The 21,745-nt window shown below is 39.9% G+C and overlaps 2 protein-coding genes across 5 annotated transcripts; both read right to left on the bottom strand.

Moving 5' to 3' along the window:
- Nucleotides 1–6,483: 6,483 nt before the first annotated feature.
- LOC115052082 (SWI/SNF-related matrix-associated actin-dependent regulator of chromatin subfamily B member 1) lies at nt 6,484–15,094 on the bottom strand. Of its 3 annotated transcripts, none has more exons than XM_029515989.1 (9): nt 14,960–15,094; nt 13,097–13,208; nt 12,888–12,996; nt 10,654–10,791; nt 10,369–10,496; nt 10,107–10,273; nt 9,631–9,821; nt 9,320–9,451; nt 6,484–8,199 (listed from the first exon to the last, which is right to left on the bottom strand). In XM_029515989.1, exons 1-9 carry the CDS (start codon nt 15,047–15,049, stop codon nt 8,160–8,162), a joined length of 1,107 nt encoding a protein of 368 aa, XP_029371849.1. In that variant the 5' UTR covers nt 15,050–15,094; the 3' UTR covers nt 6,484–8,159. The 3 variants fall into 3 exon arrangements, with proteins under 3 accessions (XP_029371849.1, XP_029371848.1, XP_029371847.1); XM_029515988.1 differs by having other exon boundaries at nt 12,888–13,013; nt 13,093–13,208; XM_029515987.1 differs by having other exon boundaries at nt 12,888–13,013; nt 13,075–13,208.
- Nucleotides 15,095–15,539: 445 nt separating this feature from the next.
- Nucleotides 15,540–20,393, bottom strand: derl2 (derlin 2). 2 transcript variants are annotated; one of them, XM_029515990.1, is made up of 7 exons: nt 20,269–20,393; nt 18,514–18,579; nt 18,048–18,121; nt 17,752–17,845; nt 17,125–17,320; nt 16,960–17,050; nt 15,540–16,335 (listed from the first exon to the last, which is right to left on the bottom strand). In XM_029515990.1, the coding sequence occupies exons 1-7, from the start codon at nt 20,359–20,361 to the stop codon at nt 16,230–16,232; spliced, it is 720 nt and encodes a 239-aa protein (XP_029371850.1). In that variant the 5' UTR covers nt 20,362–20,393; the 3' UTR covers nt 15,540–16,229. The 2 variants fall into 2 exon arrangements, with proteins under 2 accessions (XP_029371850.1, XP_029371851.1); XM_029515991.1 differs by having other exon boundaries at nt 20,272–20,361.
- Between the last annotated feature and the right edge of the window lie 1,352 nt (nt 20,394–21,745).

The raw sequence follows: 21,745 nt of genomic DNA on the forward strand, positions 1-21,745 counted from the left end.
TTCCTAACCCTAACCCTAACCTAACCCTAACCCTAACCCTTTCCACACCGAGATCCGTGTGATGTAGACTGGGATGGTATCCACTTACCTTAACCTCAATTAGGACCCATCCCAGTAAACTTGTTAAATTTCTCTCGACAGGCTCCTCTTCTTGCTCTGCTGACTTGCTCTGTCTGGGGTTCGAACCCGGGTCTCTCGAGTGGAGGTCAGCTCCCCTATCCGCTCCACCACCTTCCCGCAGGTCAGTAGGCCAGTGCTCCTTAGTTTAACCCAAACACTTAACCCTAACCCAACCCCAACCCTAACCCTAACCCTAACCCCTAACCCTAACCCTAACCCTAATAATTTTACTTAATTTTAAACTTTAACTTCTTAATTTTATTGTAACATTTTCCTAACCTACAGCACTTACACTCTTATACTTAATTTTAACCAGTCGCTTTCTGAGTTGGATACATAATTATAAATATTATTATTATATTTTTGTTATTTAAATTTCCTATTTCTCTTTATTGTTATATTGATTTCTAAATTATTTATTCCCCTTTTTTTCTTTTCCCCTCACCGTTATATTATTGCACAAAACTCAGCCGCTGGAGAGCCCAACTCTGGGTGCTGTGGCTTCTGACCGTCTGCCATCGTTCAGCAGTCACACTGGACATGTGTTCCTCCCTCTTTCCCTTCGTCCCCTCCTGGACTCGTACCCTGGGCCCCGGCAGGGTGGTCCATGACCTATCCTGCTTGGCTACAAGCACAGGACTATTTGTCAACTATATAGTCTCCCCCTTTTAACCACTATCTTCCTGACATTGCCCACATAAAATGGAGTTGCTTTTGTTTTCCCTTCCTCGGGCTGTTTCTTTTGTCTTGTCCCTGCTGGGTTTCGATCCCTGTTCTTTTGCTCCTGGGGCCGCTGTGTTGCCACTGGTCTACAGGCTGCCTAGGTCTCACTGCATATAATGTTAACATAATCCCCATTTCTTTTCGGGAAAAAAAACCTTTTTTTTTTTTTTTTTTTTTTTTCTTTTTTTTTTTTTTTTCTTTTTTTCCTCAACTATTGCGGATTATGAAAAATTCTTTTTGGTAGGCCCGTGCAACTTAAATCATACTATGATTTACAAACCCAAACCCTAACCCAACCCTAACCCTAATGTCTCGCAACCCTAACCCTAACCTCACTTGTTAGTCCGCTGGTTAGCTTAGCGTTATTTGCTCCGGGAGGTTGTGGACCCCGTGAAGCCTATTTATACAGACCCAATATGCGTGTCAAAGATGCCCGCGGGCTAATAGAGACCCCGTCGAGGCCCAATTCAGCAGCTATCAGTGCCGAGGCTAATTAGGAGGAAGGATAGGAGAGTGTAGCGATAGGAAAGGAGTGAGGAGTTGGTAGGAAGGAGTTAAGGAAGATTGAGTGGGATGGATAGGAAGGCTTAGGAAGGAGGAGAAAAGGAATTAATCATACTTACCTCAAAAAATTAATTAAAAAATGGAATAAAAGGACATACTTACCTGAAAAATTGATCAAAATTTGATAAAAATATATACTTACCTTAAAAAGAATACTTACCTGATAAAAAATCTATTACTATATAAAATTCATTGATATAAAAACAAAAAAACCATTGGCTCTAGCTAAAAATTTAAAAACACCAATTCGGTTTCTAAAAACTTAACTTCTCTGAAAAGGCAATATGGGAGGAGCCACAGAGACTATATAAAGAGGAGAGCAGGAGATAGGTTTCATTTTTGTTTTGTTTCTGGGGGGAAGAGCACACACTTAACAGCCTGAAGAAGACCCGATTTGAGTGTCGAAACGTCGCGGCAGTGTGTGCTAGAAGGCCTATTTTGTGTATATTTTTTTATGGGAATCAGTTGGTTTTGAATTTTTTTTGCAATTTAATTTTAATTTTAAATAAATGCAAACAAAAAATTAATAATTTTTGGTGAGGGGGCCGGTGGACCCCCCCCGGGAAGTGCGAGTGCATGCGGGTCATCCCCTCACGGGGATGACCCCCCTAACCCTTTACCCCTAACCCTAACCCTAACCCGACCTTTACCCTAACCCTAACAACCCGACTTCCCATTCCCTAACCTTAATTATCACCATCTATCAAACCAATCTTCCATTTCCTAACCCTAACTTTATTTCCTCCCCCCATCTACCATCTGGAATCCCACTATTCCCCTCACTCTTCTCCCCCATTCCAATTTTGACCTTTACTAGCCCCCTTTACCAGTTCATCACTCTATCACTCCTAATACAAGCCTCCAGGACCTCTGTGCTCAACCTCCTACTACTGTCATTGCATCATTTTTATATTACTGACTCTTTTAAGTTTTTCATTATTTTACTTGATCTCTTATGTATGCCTATTAAAATGATTTAACTTACAATGTTGGTGTTTCTCTGCAAGTCGCCCATTACAATATTTCTATTTTTTAATTCACTATCATTACTATTCTCTGCCTTCCAGCCTTTAATTAAATCATATTTTCATTCTATATGGATACTCACCCTTATAATCTGTGTCATCATTATTATTTCTTTTATAATTACACCTTTAATTATAAGTATAGCCTCACTTAACTTTATGTCTCCAACCATCTCCATCAATATGTAGATCTGGGCAGTACTCACCACATTAACTAAAAGTTATCCACTTACCTTAACTTCATTAAGGACCCATCCCAGTAAACTTGCTAAATTTCCCCCAACAGGTTCCTCTTCTCGCTCTGCCAGTTCGCTCTGTCTGTTCGCTCTGTCTGGGGTTTGAACCTGAGTTCCCTGAGTGGAGGTCAGCTCCCCTCCCCATTCCACCACCTTCCCGCAGGTCAATATCTACAAATATCTACAAATCAGTGGGACAGCCATGGGTCAAAGGTTTGCACCATCCTATGCTAACATTTATATGAGCGTGTGGGAGCGAGAGGCCTGAGCCAAATGCCCCCTGCAACCTTTATTATATCTCCGCTTTTTAGATGATATTTTCGGCATATGGACGCATAACCTTACACAATTTCAACAGTTTATAGACATTGTCAATCATCATCACTCCTCCATTTCAATTAAACATACAATAAATTTGAACCCTAACCCTAACCCTAACCCAAATTAACTTTCTAGACACGACTATTCTCTTTCTGGATTGCAAGAGCCATAAAACTTTACAAACTAAAGTCTATTTTAAACCAACAAACACTCACGCACTCTTACATAAATCAAGCTATCACCCAAAACATACATTTAAGGGTATAATAAAATCTCAATTAATCAGATTCCACCATATCTGTTCAAACCCCCTAGACTTCCATGAAGCCACGACAACCCTCTTCCATAGCCTACGCCAGAGAGGCTACTCCAAGCGATTTTTAAGATACATTAAAAATAATACCCTGGCCTCCCTTGCTCCCACTCGCTCTCTATCTCCAGCCCAGGTTCATCTCTCTGGACCGCCCCAGCCGGATCCCCCCTACCCGAACCTGAGTTTGTATCCCCGTTCCCACACCCGGCCCTTCCTCCCCCGAGCTGAGACCAGTACAGACCTCAATACACTTACAAAATCACATATAATACCCTTTGTTTCTACCTACTCCCACCGAATTATTGGCATACATCACACTATCAAACATAATTTTTCTACATTACAACTCACTAATCCGACTTTCCAGAATTACAAAATAATTTCAGCTTTTAGGAAACATAAAAATCTACAAGCTATCTTAGTAAGATCACAATACACTAACCACACAATGTTACCCACACCTACAGTCATCATTACAAAAACAGGAAATTCATTAATAATCCCTACACCCACTCTGCCTCTCCTACGCTAGGCACGTACTCCATCAATACAGCCAATGTAGTTTACATCATCACCTGCACACTTTGTAATAAACACTATACTGGCGAAACTAAACATACCATTCACACTCGTTTATCTCAGCATATGTACAACATTGGGGAGGGCCGTCTTAGCACCCCTTTAGTCAAACATTTTCAATTCCATCCTCCCAACCACCTCATCATCACAGGCTTAGAAAATAATGACCGCTGGTCCTGCAGTCAGAGGAGGAGAGCAGAGAGGATCTGGATACACAGACTTGACCACTATACCAGGGGGCCTCAATGACCGACACTGACCGAATATAAATCCCAACCCCTACTGTCTTCCTCCTCTATTCTTGCACAAGGATACACATGCTCATATGCCTACTATATATATATATATATCATGCTTTCTTTTTTTGCCTCTCCCACTCTCTTCTCACCCTACGTAGAAAATAGAGTTCCTCACCCCCTTACATGTAACCTAATGGATCAAACCCAGACCTTCTACCCTGGAGACCAAGGTTCAAATCCACTACTGAAAACAAACCCCCCCCTCCATTTTTTTTTTTTTTAATATATTATATAAGGCGCTCTCGGCTTTATTCACTAGAATAGGGGATCTTTAAATTAAACTAACTTTTTACTTCTTAATAATTTACAAGGATTTTTAAGCATGCCGTGCCTTGTTTTTTAGTAATTTTTAGCACTTTTTACTAATCCTTTCTCACAGCACTTAAAACCAAAACGGGGCAAAACCAAAAACTACAAAATGACTGAGGCTGAAGAGATACAACAGGCTGAGACAAGAGACGACAATCAACAAGGCTGGAGATTGGGAGCAGACAACAGAGAGACAAGCGATAACAGAAAAACAAGGATCTGACACAGACTAAACAGAAAACAGGCCTTAAATACACATTGAACTAAACAAGACACAGGTGAACCACATTGGGACAGGGAAGGCAATCACAGGAGGGAACCAGAACAAGATTTTCAAAATAAAACAGGATGTGACAACACAAACAGATCTAACTAGAAACCAGACAGAACTCAAAATCATGACAGTTCTAAGGGATATATGTGTGATGTCCTGTAAAAACACCCCACATATTCCCAAATACTCGCCCATCAAAATTATTTCCAACTTGAGTTTGGTGGTGAAGAAACCCACTAAAATTGAATTAACACGGGGCAAGTTAACCTGAGGCCATGATACCTCAATTTCCCTTAGCATGATATCCTTCCTAATTTCCTCTGGAATATCATTTTGAACATAACAGGTAGCACGACCTCTTTGTATATTTCTTGCCCTTTTGTTTATATTGTCAAAGCATCATCATTAAATGTCTGATCCCGTGTTTTCAAACACAATTCATTTACTTGCTCTTTCTGGAAAGCATTAGGATGAGTCAGTTCATTCAATTTGTTCCTAAAATGGAATGTTCAGATGAATGGTTTTGAGACTTTTCTTTGGAAGAAGAGATGGAGACATGAAATGTATTTTCTACCATATCTATTTTTGTGTATTGTGCTTCACAATATATGAAAGAAATCTGGCTGAGCTCCAGAGATGCTCCCCCAAAAGACGACATCTCAACTTTATGAGCCAAACCAGTCAATCCAGGGTGACTCTGAGAAACTGAATCCATCTGGGAGAAAGGTCTAGATTTTAAATCACTCACCTTCTCAGTTCTTCTGTCCATCATTCAGTGACAGCTTAGTTGTTTTTTGGAAAAGTGTATATAAATAAAATGTATTACCATTCCCTGAAGAAGAAGACAGCTGCCTGTGAGTCAAAAGTCAAGCATGATCCAGTTATGGAGACAAAGAACTCCACATGCTGATGCTTTCCAGGTTTGAGCGTCAGTCAGGTTGCAGGTTGCCTTTGAAAAGGAATGAACTCAATTGATCCCCTGGTGTTCAGCAACTTGTGATCTTTGAGGGGGAGAGCAGACATCTGCATCTACATAGAGGTGCCCAATAAGAGGAGACTCAGTCTTCTTCATTCTGTCTCTGGACTCTTCATCCACATATTTCCTCAGGTGTTTAGATAATGGTGCTGGAGAGCATGTTATTTTCTGATTTTCAGGGCATGTTTACTACTTTATTTTCATAATATGCTATAGACAAACAGGAAATGGGGATATCAGAGACAGGCAGCCATTAGATGGTAATTTCTCTGTTGCCATAATTTTTTTAAATGTTTCTTTAATAAGATAAAGCCCTATTTGGATAAGTGAGGATGAGTGAGGGCTGTATCTGACCTGCTCTGTACTCTATCCTGATTGTGTGGTACAGTCTATCAATCACACAAGACCCACGCCCTCTAGTGCATATTCTGCCTGATGGTCTCTTTTCCCCTAAATGGAACCAACGTTTAAAAAAATTTAACAACAAAACATCATGCTGTTCTCCCATTTTTCCATTAACTTCAACAGAATCTGACCTTTCATAAGCAGTGCAGTCGCACTCTTATGGTTAGTAGACAGAACAAAGGTTTAAGGCTCTTCAGCATTGACTTCACTTTGCTGCCCACTGATTCCTGCATAGACTTTTGTACCTTCATATTATTCAACCACCTCAATGAGAGAAATAAAAAAAAAAAATTCAATTCAAAATAACCCACAAGTTAATAAAAACATGCATTTTTTAAAATGTCTTTATTGGAATTTTTCATATAAAAAAACAAGTCCACTATAAAGGTAAAGCAATTTTACAAAAGAAGAGAACAAGAAGCAACGGTTCATATGTGAACATTGTTTTCAGAGTATGTTCAAGTTGAAAATTATAACCATAAAAAGACACTGTTGGTTATTATCACCTTTGTCCCCCTCCCATCTTAACAGCCCCTCCCATTCCAGAGTAAAACAGGCTCCAGTTTGACACTGATGCAGCAAGAGGCACAGTGCAAACAGAGGTAACAGTGCGAACATTTAGTCCCTCATGCTCAGGGTACAGTATGATCTATCTACGTTTCAGCATGCAGATGAACAGACAACTGATCACATTCATTCACAGAGACCAGAGTCAGAACCAGTCCACAACCCTAAGATCAGACCACCTCTGACTGGGACACTTGGAGCACTGTGTGAGGACTAAGAGTTAGAGTTTACACATGCACACTGGTCATTACAGCCAGGTTAAACATCACCAGCTGCAGGACAAATACATGTCAGCTAGTTGAAGGGTTTAAGATCCAGGGAGTCTTACAGTGCTGAAGATGAAAACTGAGCACAGCAAACAACCGGAAAGGTTTTTAGAGGCGTAGGACAGGATAGGTTTTTATGCCTTTCTCCAACGCATCCTGTCACACTGAGCAGAGCGATGCAAAAATGCCTCTAATCTCCTTGTGCCTGAAGAGTGTTTTCCTCCTCGCTTCATGACTATAATTTTGCAGCATCAGTTTTTGCAGTTTTTATTGTTTGTTTCTTTCTTCTCAATGTCAGTTAGGATGGTTCAAAGGTAAACCACATCTCTACAATCATGCAACAAAACCCCTGCCCCAGGAAAGCAGGGCTGCAGCTAATAATCATTTTATTATTGATTCACAAATTTTAGTCCCATTATTTCTGTTTGTGGCCTCTCATCTGAGAAGTTGGAACAAAATTATTTTTGTTTAGTAGGTGACAGAAATGATTAATCGACATTCATTATGTTTTCCTGATGGTATCTTTGATTAATAAGCAAGGACAAAATGCCTCAGTAATCCAACCCATATTCATAGAGTTAGATAAACTAACGGCTGCTCAGCTGCAGCATTTGTGTTGTTAGCTGAGTCTGATAGAGCAGCACTGGATGTGGATCAGGACAAGATCTGGATTAGTTCGATCACAAGGCGCACAGTCGTTGGCTGAGGTGAGCAGAGATGACAGGTGACGGGTTTCAGCGTTGTCAGCGTTGATGGTATACATATCAGTGTTACACTCACAAACTCTTTTGTACTGATTATTTAGCTCACTTACTGATTTTTCTTTTTTTTTGCTGTGCAGATGAAGGTTGCCTGGTGTGTGTAACAGTAACAGACATAACACTAAAGATGAGCTATTGTTTTCACTGAGCGGAGTGAGGATGATGATGATGATGAAGAGGAATGCCTGGATGTGTGTCTCCAGTGTTTAATCAGTGAGATACTCATGGAGACTGACCACATTTGTGTTCATGCTCACAGGAACATCCAAATGCTTCAGCTTAGTGTGTGTGTGTGCGTGTGTGCGTGTGTGTGTGTGTGTGTGTGTGCGTGCAGTGAAACGCTGTGTGTCCGTGTTTACTTGAATAGAATAACAACAGCTTCCATCGACAGGTTGTATTCACCAATGTAGATTCACGTCTCCTACCATGACGGAGCCGTGTTGGCCAGTCTCCTCATACGCCTGGAAAATACACAAAACAAATTTTATTCACATCATTACAGGCAATTTAACAAGATTTACGTTTAAAGAGAGGAAAGACATGAACTTGTGCTTATCTGGTGAAACCTCAAATTTCTTTTGTGTTGAATGTTGTCTAAAATGACTGGGTGGTACAGATTGTCAGTCGCACAGTAGCCATGCCCACACAATTCATATCCTGCTTTATGGTGTATTTTCCTTTAAGTTGGACTATCATATGAAAATGAATAACATCATATTGTATTGAAGATTTGAATTGAAGATTGAGAAAACAATAGCTGAGCTAATAAATCAAGGGATATAACATAGACTTTTATCAAATCTGGCTACTTTTCACAACCAAAGAGTTGCTGCCTAGGTTTAAGGCTCTTCGTGATTGATTTCACTTTACAGACCCAAGGTGTATGTCTACATTTATGAACAGCTTCTGGTCCACAGCAGCTAATCTGAGATATGCATGTTCACAGAAAATGAGCATATCTCTAAAAGGACAATCCATTTCAGCTACGGGTTAATTAAGTAGATGGCACAGCATCTGTTTTCATCACATGGGGACAGAAATATGAATTTGATGTGGTGCTGACTCTTTCCCTCATACATGGAGCTACTTTCTAAGGATAGACGGTTCCCATCTGCAAAAAGATGAACAACTTGTCCATACATTTGTTGTTTTACAATCAACTATTGTATCAGTGATTCAGCAAGCTATAACTCCAATAATAACAGGAACTAGGAGAGGAGATCACACCTCTCCTCTGTTAGTCGCCCCCCCCCCCAATGGTTCTTAAAGTAAAGACCTCTTCTTCACATCCAAAACTGTTACTGTTCAGTCCCTTTCTCCAGTCAGTGGGCCTCTATTTTGTATGAACTCAGACAGAGCCCAACTAACTTTTGAGCTCAGTCTTTTCTAGAACAGATGATCAAACTCCCATCTTCTTGGCTTCACGTTGTGTCTACATCATGTGGTCTTCATGCTTTGGGGTGTTGTGTCTCAAAGATCATTCTTTATCAACATAACAGCACAAGGAGCTGTGTGTTTTCTTTCAAATGTGATTTAATTTCTTGATTTGAGGACAGTGATTGGCTGTGTTTCCTGTCTTACCTTGTGTTCCTATCCTGGTCACGGATCTTCTTCTCCATTTCAGCATCTGTGAGGGTCTCCAGCAGGGGGCACCACTGGTCTGCGTCTCCTGTATTGCGGATAGCAATCTCTACTGTGGGAAGTGGGTTCTCACTGTGGGAGTATCACAAACATGACATTCTGGAACCAGTTCACAACAGACAAAATATCACCAAACTTTTAACACAAATTATACATTGTGCTTCCAAAATAGATGAATGTTCAAACTACGCAGAATGAAATACAGAGAGAGACAGAGAGTGAGAATGTCAATCAGTCAGGCAGGCAGTCACCTGAAGGCGTAGGTCCTCTGGTGCCAACTAAGTTGACCGCGGATGCTGTAGGCGATAGTGGTGACGAACTCTCCGCCCAGGCCAAGCTCTGAACATAGTTTCAATGCAAATGACTCTGGGGAGTTTTCCCTCTCCGACATGTCCCACTCAAACTGGTCCACCAGAGAGATGTTCCCTACGTGAATGTTGAGCTGAGAACACAGACAAACATCATGTCCTGTGGCATTCATCCCAATGAAATTTGAGCACAAAGATGATGCAAATGTCTTTAGAGTCAGTGGAACTTCCTGAGGATGCCATCATGTAAAAATATAAAATATAATAAAAATATAAATACTCAGCAAACTAGGTCCATGGATGGATAAACTACAACCTAAAACTTGCATGTTTCTCCTCCTGTATGATGAACTTTCACTAGATGCACTTGATTGTATTATATTTTTGAGGAATACTCGTTGTCTGAGCTCAGCACCCACTTTGATGATGACTCTCTGGTCTGCCTGCTCTTCCAAAATGCTGTCAGTAGGGTAGGACTCAATCTGCTGGCGAATGGCTGAGGCAATAGCAGGGACAAAGGCTAGAGGATTCAGGTCCAGGTCATCACACAGAATCTCTGCAAACATCTCCGGGGTCATCAGTTTCTCTGGCGGTGGTGAATTTGGATAAAATGAGGCAATAATAAAAACAATGGCAAACAACAGGAAAATGTCTTGGTAAACTCTCAGGATGTATATGTACCGTTCATGTTCCATGTGAAGGCGTCTCTCAGTTTCTGTCCATCTATCTCCATGTCCAGACGAATGGGAACCAGAGCCTCCACCTGAGCAGCATTCTCATGGATCACTGCAGGGTCATGGTCATCAAAGCTGAAACCGTGTTGGATTATCAGCATTAAAATAATGGAAATATATCAAACAAAGGTGGAAACAAAATCACATCAAAAGAAAATGTCAAACAGAATGACGTCCATGCATAACAGAAAGATACAAGACAGATAGGGCCAGGGCTAGAGCTCGTACTCACCAAAGGGGGAAGGTCCTCTTCTTGTCGCGGCCCATCCTGTTGCGATTGATGGTGGTGGAACAAGGCACAGCGTCGAGGTGGTGGGAGCTGTTGGGCAGCGTGGGGACCCACTGACTGCTCCTCTTTGCTTTCTGCTCCCTTCACAGAGACAACAATATACACCATGTAGAGGAGATGTTTTATCTGTCAGTAGAGTATGGCTTTTCAATGAGACTGCTGTGCTAACAGATTAACCTAGACTAGGTATGGTTATGTCACTTGGCCCCATTCATGAAAAACTATGTGGGCGAAAGTGTCAAAAATCTCAACACACACTTACTTTAATAGCCCCAAAATACTAAACAAAAACAAAATCCAGCCATTCATCAGTGGACTTGAGGCAGGTGAGTAACTGAGTAAAATCTAATGGGACATAGTTACTTTTTCATTAATTCAACTGCTTATCCGTTTCCAGGTTTCCAATCCCAGCTCACACTGGGCGAGGGGCGAGGTCACCCTGGACAGGTTGCCAGTCCATCACAGGGCCAACATACAGAGACAGACAGAGACCAACAACCACTCACTCTCACACTCACACTCAGACCTATGGACAATTTAGAGTCACCAATGAACCCAAACAGTATGTCTTTGGAGGGTGGGAGGAAACTGGAGTACCTGGAGAAAACCCATGCAGGCACAGGGAGAACTTTGTGGGGGGTGCTGGAGCCAATCCCAGTTCACACATAGATACTTCATATACCGTATTTTTCGCACTACAAGGCACACTTAAAATCCTTAAATTTTCTCAAAAATCGGCAGTGCACCTTATGTATGAATTCTTGTTGTGCTTTCTAACCTATTAACCAATTAACCAATTTTATGTGGTACGCTGCGCTCAAAATCAGTCAAAATATTTTAGTGTGACTTTGGTAAGCGTCGAAGCCGCTCCGCTTGATCGATTGTCGTAGCATTCCCAGCTGACACAGGGACGTTGTGTTAATGTTGGTCCTTGGTTGGATATGTGTTGCAGCGTCAGAGAATGTTAGATAACTAATTATGTAGTGCTGGCAACCAACCATCATCCAATGTTTAGTCAATGTTAACTTACTATAATTAGACGTCAAGCAAACGTTAGGTTTTTAATGTAAACCCAATTTTCAAATTCATATCAGGAATTTGATGGATTTGTGGAAAACAAATGATTTAAAATGCGAGTGTATTTTTTTTCCTATTTGTCACAACTGAACGATATTCTGAGTTATTGTGAATGAATTGAATAAAGTTCAACTTACCTGACTGTTTTGTTTAGCTTTATATATGTTTTATCATGCGCCTTATAACCTGGTGCCCCTTATGTATGAAAATAGACCCGTTCATTCATATTGTGCCTTGCGCCTTATGGTTTGCAAAATATGGTAACTTATTTAATATTGTGTTGTTCTCATGCTTGTCTGTGTGGGGTAGCGCAAAGGGATACTGGAGTCAGTTCCAGGTGACATTGGGTCAGAGGGACATTGGGAGGATAAACGTACTTTTATTCCACGTTGATCATGAATTCTTGACTGTTAAAATTAGTCACTAAAATTGACTGAGAATTTTAAATGTTATGCTTCTGAAAAATCAGTTATTCCTGTCAGTACAGTTAGAACTAAAAAAAGGCCTGATGCAAGCAATGAGACTACACAGAGGTCAACACACTGTCTGCCTTGCACGGCAGTTGTCTCACTCACAGACAATGAAAATACAGTTGACAGTGTCTGATGCAACATTGCTAGTTTGAAAATAACAGGTCTTTTTGTCTGTTAAGTCTTGGTTGCTTTTCTGTTGCACTACAATCCATCTCATTCAACTGCCAACATTCACAAGTTTAGCTACACATCTACAGTTGAATGTTTGACAATATACTGGTCCAAACTATTCTGTCAGTAAAGAGAAGAAAACAGAGATTCCAACATATCTCATCTTTAAAAAACATTGTGAACTTTATCTTCAGTCAAAACAAATCTATGATCACTCTTAAGTCAAGATGCAAAATGAACTTTTACTTGTGTTTCCTAACTGTATCTATGTGTTGTGATTTGTCATGTTTTTTTTGTTTGTTGTATTTCCTGTCGAGATGTAAATTATTATTTTTGCTACATTCCAACATGGTGTATTAACAGCAATATCCATCAGCATGCACTGTGCTCATTAGGTAAACAAACACACAAACCAAAAAGGAACAAGACTGAGAATTATTACAGAGAGGAAATTACCTGAGGTAAGCTGGGGGCTCTGTGCTGATGGACACTGCCTTGTATTTCTCATCATTACCCTCAAAGATCTCTTCACACTCAGACGCTTTCAGCAGAGTGACGCTGGTGGCTGCAAGGAGATCAGAGCTATTTCAATCAGCAACATTTATAATCCAGACCAGGAGGAACTGACCACCTGATGCTCCACAGTACAAAAACAAGACACTCACCATGTGATGATGCTACAATTTTCTTCCTCTCCTCCACTGAAGCCAGTCTCCTCCATAAAGATGGGTATCTTTTATACAGTGAGCCTCTGAACATGCGCAAATAATTTCCAACCTGGAGAACAAAGGTCCAAAATTAATATTTGGCCACTAGAGTCAAACCTGCTTAAAACAAAGTCTGAATAATCATCGAGATTTGTATGATATATTTAGAACAAATCAAAAGTGTTAATAAGTGCTGTGATTCATTATTGTATATTTAAACAAGTCCATGAAATGTTTTTTGTTTGTTTTGTTTTGTTTTGTTTTTTTTTGGGGGGGGGGGGGTCAGAGAGCTGCTGCCAGTTTAAATCTACAAGTGATTAATTTTGATACTAATCAAACACATTCATAGAGAAAACAGTTCAGGAGAAGGAGCAGTTTCAGCCTTGATCGTTTGAAATGACTGAAACTCCTATACAGCAACAGGTTTAGGCCCAGGATCTGTCTGCAGTGAACTGAGCATCTCTCATTGCAAGGTCTCTGCAGCGATAGAGAACCATCACCAGAGTGATGCCCTTTGGTACTTTATTTGGTCGTCACAAAGTTCACCTTCCAACATCATTTAATGTTTGGTGTTTCAATAATAGCAGTGTGCATGTTTTGTTTAGGTGTCATCATAAAAGCATCAAAACTGTGCAACATACAGTTGCAAAACATCTGTGCTGAGTTTCAAGATGTAGTCACATCAGCATCTTCGCCTGTGTCATGGCTGATGTGATCTCACTGGGGTATGTCCCATAGTAGTTACTTAATAGGAAAAAAAAAAAGAAAAAACAAACATACAAACAAAAAATTAGATTTTTTTTCCTAGTCATGGGCCATATTTCTCTTCATTCAGCTCTCTTTTCTAACAACCAGCTTGGCACAAATGTTGATCTCACATCCAAAAACACCTGATCCACATCTGAGAGTAAGCTATGCAACAGCAGTTCTGATATTTACCACCAATAGGAAAAGTTAATAAATGCTCTCCTGTAATTCATGGAAGTCAAGACATCCAGCATTCATCGTGATTCTCATAATATGTAGACTGAAGCAGGACAAGTCACGCAAGATGAGTTCAGATCATCTGAGCCAAATACAGAACCTGACCCCTCTTCTCCTCTGGAACATCTGGAATAAGTCTTTCGGCATTGTACAACCCAGTTAGGCATTATCATCTCTTTTTTAGATATGTCTAAAGGGAATTCATAGTGCCTCTGTCTTGGTGTGTGTGAAACGTAAACACAATCAAAATAGGTGAGGAGAATGAATTTAAGAGAGGAAATATCTAGAAATTAGGTTATGGAATGAATTATGTGAAATATGTGAAAGGCGATGCTGTGACTGTGAACATTGAACATTCTGTGTAAAACAGCGCTATGATGAAGAACAACCATGCTACTTAGAGACACCAGACCAGCAACCAGGGGTGGAGATTATGCAAAAAGCGATCCGAATTTAACCCTGATGACTCATTCTGAGAGGAGCTTGTCGGCTCTAGCTGCAGAGCAGAGTAGAGTTAAAATGTTGTTGAAGCAAGTTTAGACCATTTGCAGCCTCCCAGAAAAGACTCACTTTTAAACTACATTTAGTTCAGTTTTAAATCTTGGACTCACTGTTGTTCCATATTTTGAGGCAGGGTAACGATGGGTACTGTTTATTAAATTGCTACTTCATCATTTTAAACGAGGTCCTTGGTTTTCAGGCATTTCTTTGTTGGTGGTTTGGAAGCCATGAATGGAACTCGTTAGCATGCTAACATTAGCTGGCCAGAATAATGGATACCTGAGGCTAACATTAGCAAGCTGAGAACTGAACGCTAAAGTACAGGGGACCACATACCTCCGACCCAACCATGTAAAAGTCGCCATCTTGTTCTAACTGAAATTTCACTGGTTTCTGACCAAACGTTTTACTTAAAGCCAGTTGCATCTTCCCGCAGTCGCTAACCAGCTAGCTGCTATGTAGCCGTCTTCTTCTGGTGCGTTCAAGAGCACGGTTAAAAATTGGAATTGCTGAGTTCCACTGTAACGTGGCGTGCACCTCATATCACTACATTAAATAGTTTTGTCTGCTGAACAACCACAGAGCAAAACAAAAAATGACCAAAAGTAATGACTATGAAACCCCGCTACGTGTTTGTTGTGTCTTTTTTTTTTTTTTTTTTTTTCAAAAACCTTACACTTTCGTTTCAAGGTGGAGGAATAATTTCCAAAGTGCATCACCGCCCCATGTGATCTGAACAAAGAAATCTTTTTTGATCAGGGTCCCATCAAATCTTCTAATAAATCTAAGGAGCTGTGAAACGAAAACGTGCATGTAATAAGAGAAAGTCTCGTTTTTTGGATAGATGTCTTAAGATTATTCATTGATTGATCACCCCTCCTCACCATGTGAGACACCATGTGTGACAAACAATAAGCAGGACTCAACCCTATTGTTTATTTACACACCTACACATCTAATGTAGGCCTCTTTCTAACAGTGAATTAAAAAACAACATAAATATTGGAGATGAAGAAGAACTGGTCTGTGATGCTGAGGACACAAGAAAAATGTTGATATCTGTATAAAAGAGAAGCGTTATAGAGAGTGTTTTACTGGGTGGCATGATTAGTGTGAAGCCTCTGGTTTCATGCAGCACTAGCACAGTCAAAAGAGATAAAACCAAAGCATCATTTGCCACACACATTTAATCTTTAAAAAAGTTAAATGACAAAAAATGCATTTGCCATCTGAACAGATTCATTTTGATAATATTTTACTGCTGTCATTTTCCCTCTCACATGACAGTCATGTATATCAATGTTTTTTCAGAGATGAGGAAAAACATCACCCAGGCCCAAAGGCTCACTGTCCAAAGTTCTGTGCGAAGTTCTCTCAAATAGTCTTAGAGCAACAATCTGGCATCGAGAAGAGTTTCAGAGGATGATTTATGCCCATATACAAAGACAACGAATGGTTCTCTCCAAACCAGTTGTGATTGTTTTGGCATTCTTCATCCAGAACTAAACAAACATGTCGAGAACAAAGACCATGTTTGCTCCCTTCATCTCTTTGAGGGAATGTCCTTAGAAGTGACCTGACAATCAGGGATGATCTGGGGTCAGATTTAACCTCCAAGGCGCTGTCCCTCCCCCCAGGCGAACCCTCCTGGGCGCTCTTCAGGTAAGGGGTTGTAGTTGGCATCTTCCTCTGGAGTGTCAAACAGCATCTTTCTGTTGGAGATACACAGAAGAGGTGAGTGAGTGGATTTAATAGCTGGCCATATCTGACCTGTTCATAACTAAAGTGTATTTTTGTTCCCTACTTGTTATGAAAATAAAGAATACTTGTGCAAGAATAACCTGATTGTTGCTTGACTGGTTTAAAATGGATGATTCACTGGGATGGCACAGTCAACATTCATCTTAATAGTATGAAGCTGTATTCCAGGTAAATTTTTTTATTCCATAAATAATATACAAATAAAAAAAAGTTCCAAAAAGAAAGACAGATTACAAGCCATAGATTAGTATTGACTTGTATGATGAGAAAGGACTGAGCGGATCTAACTGTATCCTTACTGCTCTTGGTGCATATTTTGTAACTGTTATATGTATTCTACTTACAAATAACAAAGCAGTGAATTTTCTTGGACCCATGGATCGTCTTTGATTCCTCTGTATTCTTAAGTGTTTGTGTATTTACTCTTATTGTTGGAGGGGGGGCAAAAGTCTCCTCATACAAAGCAGTACTGGTGCCACAATCTGAGTACAATTACTAATCAAGCTCACTCACCCCACTAATAGCTACATCTAGCATGATAATGCCTCATGCAACAAAGCAACGTAGATGCTCACATTATCGATGGGGTCTTGAGCCACCTCCCACCACCTGGCTGGTTGGGGAAAACATCCTCCAGGAAGAAGTACACATGACCAACTGCAATACCTTAAGAGAGATAAAAGAAGCATTTTAATACAAGTACTGTCTGCACTATAAACCACCCAAATGATGACAAATACCTAAAAGATCTACGATGATGGAGTTGCCCAACAGAAGTGAGAATCCCATCAGCACCCAGGGCAGGAAGGGTGCCTGGAAATTCAACAAGCCGAAGAAATTCATGCGAACATTTGGGTTTCGTCGACTCCACACGTAAACCAGCATGATGGTGAAAGCCTGGCCCAGGAACACCAGGCTCACAAAAGTGCCAAATATCTGAAACCTTGGTAAAGAACCCAACAAAGAAATGGATCTGAGGATAGAAACAGAATCGAGCCAGACATAGAGCCGTTTGTTCATTTCAGATACAGCTGATATGCTTTAGGCATTTTACTTAGACAGGACACTTAAATCTGACATTCAAGGAGAGCGATGGCGCTTCCTCTCTTTTATTTGCTTGGAGTCACCGTACTCTTCAATCAAAGGTTTCACTACTATAACTCACTGTAATGCATAGTCATAGTCATCTTAAACACAGAGGTGACCAAGCTTTTTCCATCATGGACCCCAGACTGTGGAATCGCCTGTCCATGTATATATGATCTCACTGCTTTAAATTTTGTCTGGAATCTTTTTTTTTTTTGGCTAATTATTTTGTTTTATTGTTTGTTTTAAAAACAAATGAATCTGAAGTAAATGAAGGATACAGTCATCAAAAGGCCACCAAAGAGGAACATGAAGACAAAGTCAGCCGTGCGTCCCCTGAAAGAGCCCTCCTCTAGCATACGACAGTATCTGTACCTGAAAGCAAAGTGTTAAGGAAATTCTCAAACAAACATACATTTCATCATCACCTCCCAACAACTAGCACATTCTACCAATTTGTCTTACTGTAAAATATTGTGTGTTCTATAATATGTGCACCTGTTCTTCTGTGAAACAGAGAACATGCAAACTTACACCACAAACAAAATGAAATGAGACTGGGAGCTGAGAAGGATACAGGAAAATCATATTGAACAGGAAATTGAAGCCAACTGGACCGAAAAACAGGAAGTTGGTTATTAACCGCCATACCTAAAAAATGAGAGAGACTCAGCTGAACACAAAAAACACACACCAGAATAAAGATTCACAGAGGCCAGTTCCTAATTCAACAATGGTCAGTCAAACTTGCTGTGAATAACTTCCTATAAATGCTTCACTGATAAGGTAACTGAAACTAATACATAAGAGCAAATGGGTGAACTCCAACACATAATGTGCTTATGTATACTGAAATTAAATAATAATAACTGATTTAATCATAAACTGATAAACTATTTTGACGACTTGAATTACATTGACTTTAGATTTAACCTGACTGTTGTTCACTAAGTCAGGAAGCCTAGGTTACTTGTGCTGTTCAGTGTATGAAATGTTCATCCACTTCCTGAGGATTAGGATGAAGAGTGGGAGGGTTTACTCACCTGGTAATTCCTGAGAATCAAATCTGGATTGAAGTATAGTTGAAACGGTGTGATGATCTCTAGTTGCTGTGGAGACAGGAGACAAAGACATTATAAAAGAAGTCTCTTTGTGGAGGCTACATCTATATGTGTAGAAACAGTTAATCTGTGTTTTATTACTTTAATACATCTATTCATCACAAACTAAATATGAGGTTCACATAACAGTACGTATGGTCAACACACAGATTATGTTCAAAGTAATTAATATTCATAGTACATGATCTTAGGTTCCAAAATAATAACACAATGTTTAAACCAAATAATTTATTAATCTGCCCACATTAGCTCCACACCTAGACTACAGTCTGTCTAGTGACCTTTACTCTTAAGGAGAAAACCTTGGTGGAAACAAAATAGACTGTTTAACTATGTGCTGCTGTGTGTAAGCCATGTCATTCCTTCCTGTGCTGCATATAAACAACAGCAGAGTACAAGGAACAAATGAGATGTGAAGTGCATGTTTTTACACCAGTTTACTGTGATATATGACTTCAAAGTGACAGCCAACACATACAAAACCCTCCCAATACCAACACAATGACAAAATTCACTGGTACCAATGCAGGGCTGCACAGTAAATCAAAATCAAAATATGATCAAGAGCAATATCCAAACTTCAAACCTTGCTAGATCACAAGAGCTCTTGTGTAAACACAGGGTCTGGAAATGCTTGTTTGGTACAAGTTCCAATGAAGACAGCATCATTATCATTATTATTATTATTAGTGAAAATTATGTCATTCCAAATGCAGTAATATTGCAATATACAGTATCACTGTATGTATCCTAAGTCCTGTACAAAACCTGAATCACTCCGACACACAGCTCTAACTTCGACAAATATACAATTCAATAGGTTTGTTTAAAAAGTAAAATCAGAACTGCCTCACATGTATTCTACCTGACTGTGTGAAAACAGCATATTTACTTTGTGATTAAAAAAAAAATACAAATTAGCATATAAAGTAATTAACATCTGCTCTACTTTGACCATCTGAAAACATTTACTGTAACGAGTCCATAACAATAAGGGAGTCTACAACTTGAAGGGGACCAGTTTTTTGACGTTTTTACTCACTACTTTAGTGCCGTAAAAAGTCTGTTTACATTTTTAACGACTAGATCGACGGAGTATTTCTCAGAACAGATCGCATTTATATTTAGTTTCTAGGGTACATAGAGGTGTTGGATCATGCTTTCTAAAAATAAATGAACTTTATTTGTGTAGCGCCTAACAGACAGTCCAGCTCACGGTGCTTCATCATCCCATTGTACCAGTACAGAAAATGACTGACAGGCTAGGCAATGAAGTATAAACAGTAGGCGGTTAACTTATTTTAAATAGAAGATAATGACATTACCAATGTAGCACGTCATGCTATTTAAGGTGTAAACATATGAACAAGTGCAGTTTCAGGAGTTGAAGTTCCCGGGTTCCCCTCAGGGTAGAGCAGAGCAGTTAGCTGCGGCATGACCAGCTAAAGTTAGCGGACGGTCCGGACTGGGTCCAGTCGGACCGAGGCAGCGAACGCAGCCGGCTCTGCCGAAATAAGAACTGACATCCTGAGAAACCAGGCACAGACACGTATCCTCCTCACAGCTGCTGTAGCTAAACCTCCGAGCTAGCTCCAACGGAGCGACGCCGTGTTAGCGATGCAGAGCGGCTCCCAGCTGTGGCAGAGCCAACACAAGGAGAACATGAGTCAGTCTTACCACTGCAGCAGTTGTGAGGACACATGCGGTCGTATATGCCCTGGTAACAACAGGAATCTGAAGGTACTCCTGCTGTAGAGTCTGGTAAGCCATTTTGGGCAGACTGGTCGCTTCCGGCACTTTGTTGACACGTCATTCCACAAAGCGAAAGGTGATGCGTTCAATCACGTGGGACAAAAAAGAAGCAAGTTGTCAAACATGAATCATCGGCCTTCAGACTCAGATGAGAGACAACACAGGAAAGGACTGGAGACAAGACTCTGAGACACTGACCTCACCTCTGTCTCTCTCTACTGTTATATAATGTGTCCGGTTTAACTGATGCTGCCAAAATAGCAGGTTGATTTAGCAGTGAAGCCAACAAAATAAATAAATGAAAAGTTAAACTATTAGACAAATTATGTCAATTTCCGCATATGGAGGAAAAGGTGGCAACATTGACTATTACTAAACGTTGAATCTTGAATACCGAAATGTGTAAATAAAAATACAAACATTCTCTGAATAACTGATTTCACAAGAATTCTATTGAAATAGCGAGTGGAGTTCATACTTTGATAAATATAAAGATGACGATTTTTTTTATAAGTCAAGCTTTCAATAAAGTTTATAAATCTTAGCTAATGTTTTAACGATATAATTAACAGAAGTTATAGTTATAACTCATTCATTGGAAGACATTCAGGTCGCTGAATCAGCAGGATACTGCAGACAGCATGTATAACTGCAAACTTGATGGCTCGACGTGTTTGTTAAGGGATTACCAATATGTATAGCAATGTCATAATAGCATTTTTTTCTGTATCGCTCGCCAAAATGAAATCCAAGTAAAAGATGGTATGATCCTTTAATTTCAATAAATCATCCCAAACCAGATTAAATGAAAACGAAAACTTTGTGGATGAATATTCAAAATTATTTTACAAAGGGAATCACACAGGTTATTACAAAAGAGACAGAGCGTATTTAAGCCCCGCCCACACCAGTGGGAAAACAATCATTAGCTCTCCATTGACTTTGTATTGTGTGAAAGTGTCTTTAGTGTCTTGTTACTCTCCTTGTTTGCCAGCAAACAAATTGGCAAGGCTAACTGTAGGAACTGAAGCTTACCAAGGCTAACGTACATCTACCCAACTAAGATTCAACCCCATAAAGCGGGACAGATGAAACGTTTGGGTTATAAAAAGCAATTTTAAAAGGATGATGTCGTAGTGTGGACTTAGCCTAACTTTTTACTGCGATTAGGCTAAATGATGGTTTTACCGGGGGACTCGATCAGGTAGGTGGAAATATCACCATCTGCCATTCAGTGGGATAATTTCTCCATGAAAATGAAGGGACAATAAGAAAGACCCACATATCTCAGTTTTTCATTGTACAGTTTCCCCCCAATACAACTAGTGTGTTAAAATAATCATCTGGCATGCCGAAATAATGTTTTAAGCGAGCTACTGGACAGTGCATTTTAAATTGTGCC

Source organism: Echeneis naucrates, chromosome 12, assembly GCF_900963305.1.
Source record: "Echeneis naucrates chromosome 12, fEcheNa1.1, whole genome shotgun sequence".
Lineage (NCBI taxonomy): Eukaryota > Metazoa > Chordata > Actinopteri > Carangiformes > Echeneidae > Echeneis > Echeneis naucrates.

What these genes read in the sequence shown, in the direction of transcription:
- LOC115052082 (XM_029515987.1), bottom strand. Translation starts at nt 15,049, where the DNA reads ATGCAACTGGCTTTAAGTAAAACGTTTGGTCAGAAACCAGTGAAATTT. An exon ending in TTTACATGGTTGGGTCGGAG is followed by an intron (nt 13,209 to 14,959) that starts GTATGTGGTCCC and finishes TTTGTTCTCCAG; the next exon opens with GTTGGAAATTATTTGCGCAT. An exon ending in CAGAGGACCTACGCCTTCAG is followed by an intron (nt 9,452 to 9,630) that starts GTGACTGCCTGC and finishes ATACTCCCACAG; the next exon opens with TGAGAACCCACTTCCCACAG.
- derl2 (XM_029515990.1), bottom strand. Translation starts at nt 20,361, where the DNA reads ATGGCTTACCAGACTCTACAGCAGGAGTACCTTCAGATTCCTGTTGTT. An exon ending in CTGTTCAATATGATTTTCCT is followed by an intron (nt 17,846 to 18,047) that starts GTATCCTTCTCA and finishes CTTTGCTTTCAG; the next exon opens with GTACAGATACTGTCGTATGC. An exon ending in TTGGTGGCCTTTTGATGACT is followed by an intron (nt 17,321 to 17,751) that starts GTATCCTTCATT and finishes CCAAGGTTTCAG; the next exon opens with ATATTTGGCACTTTTGTGAG.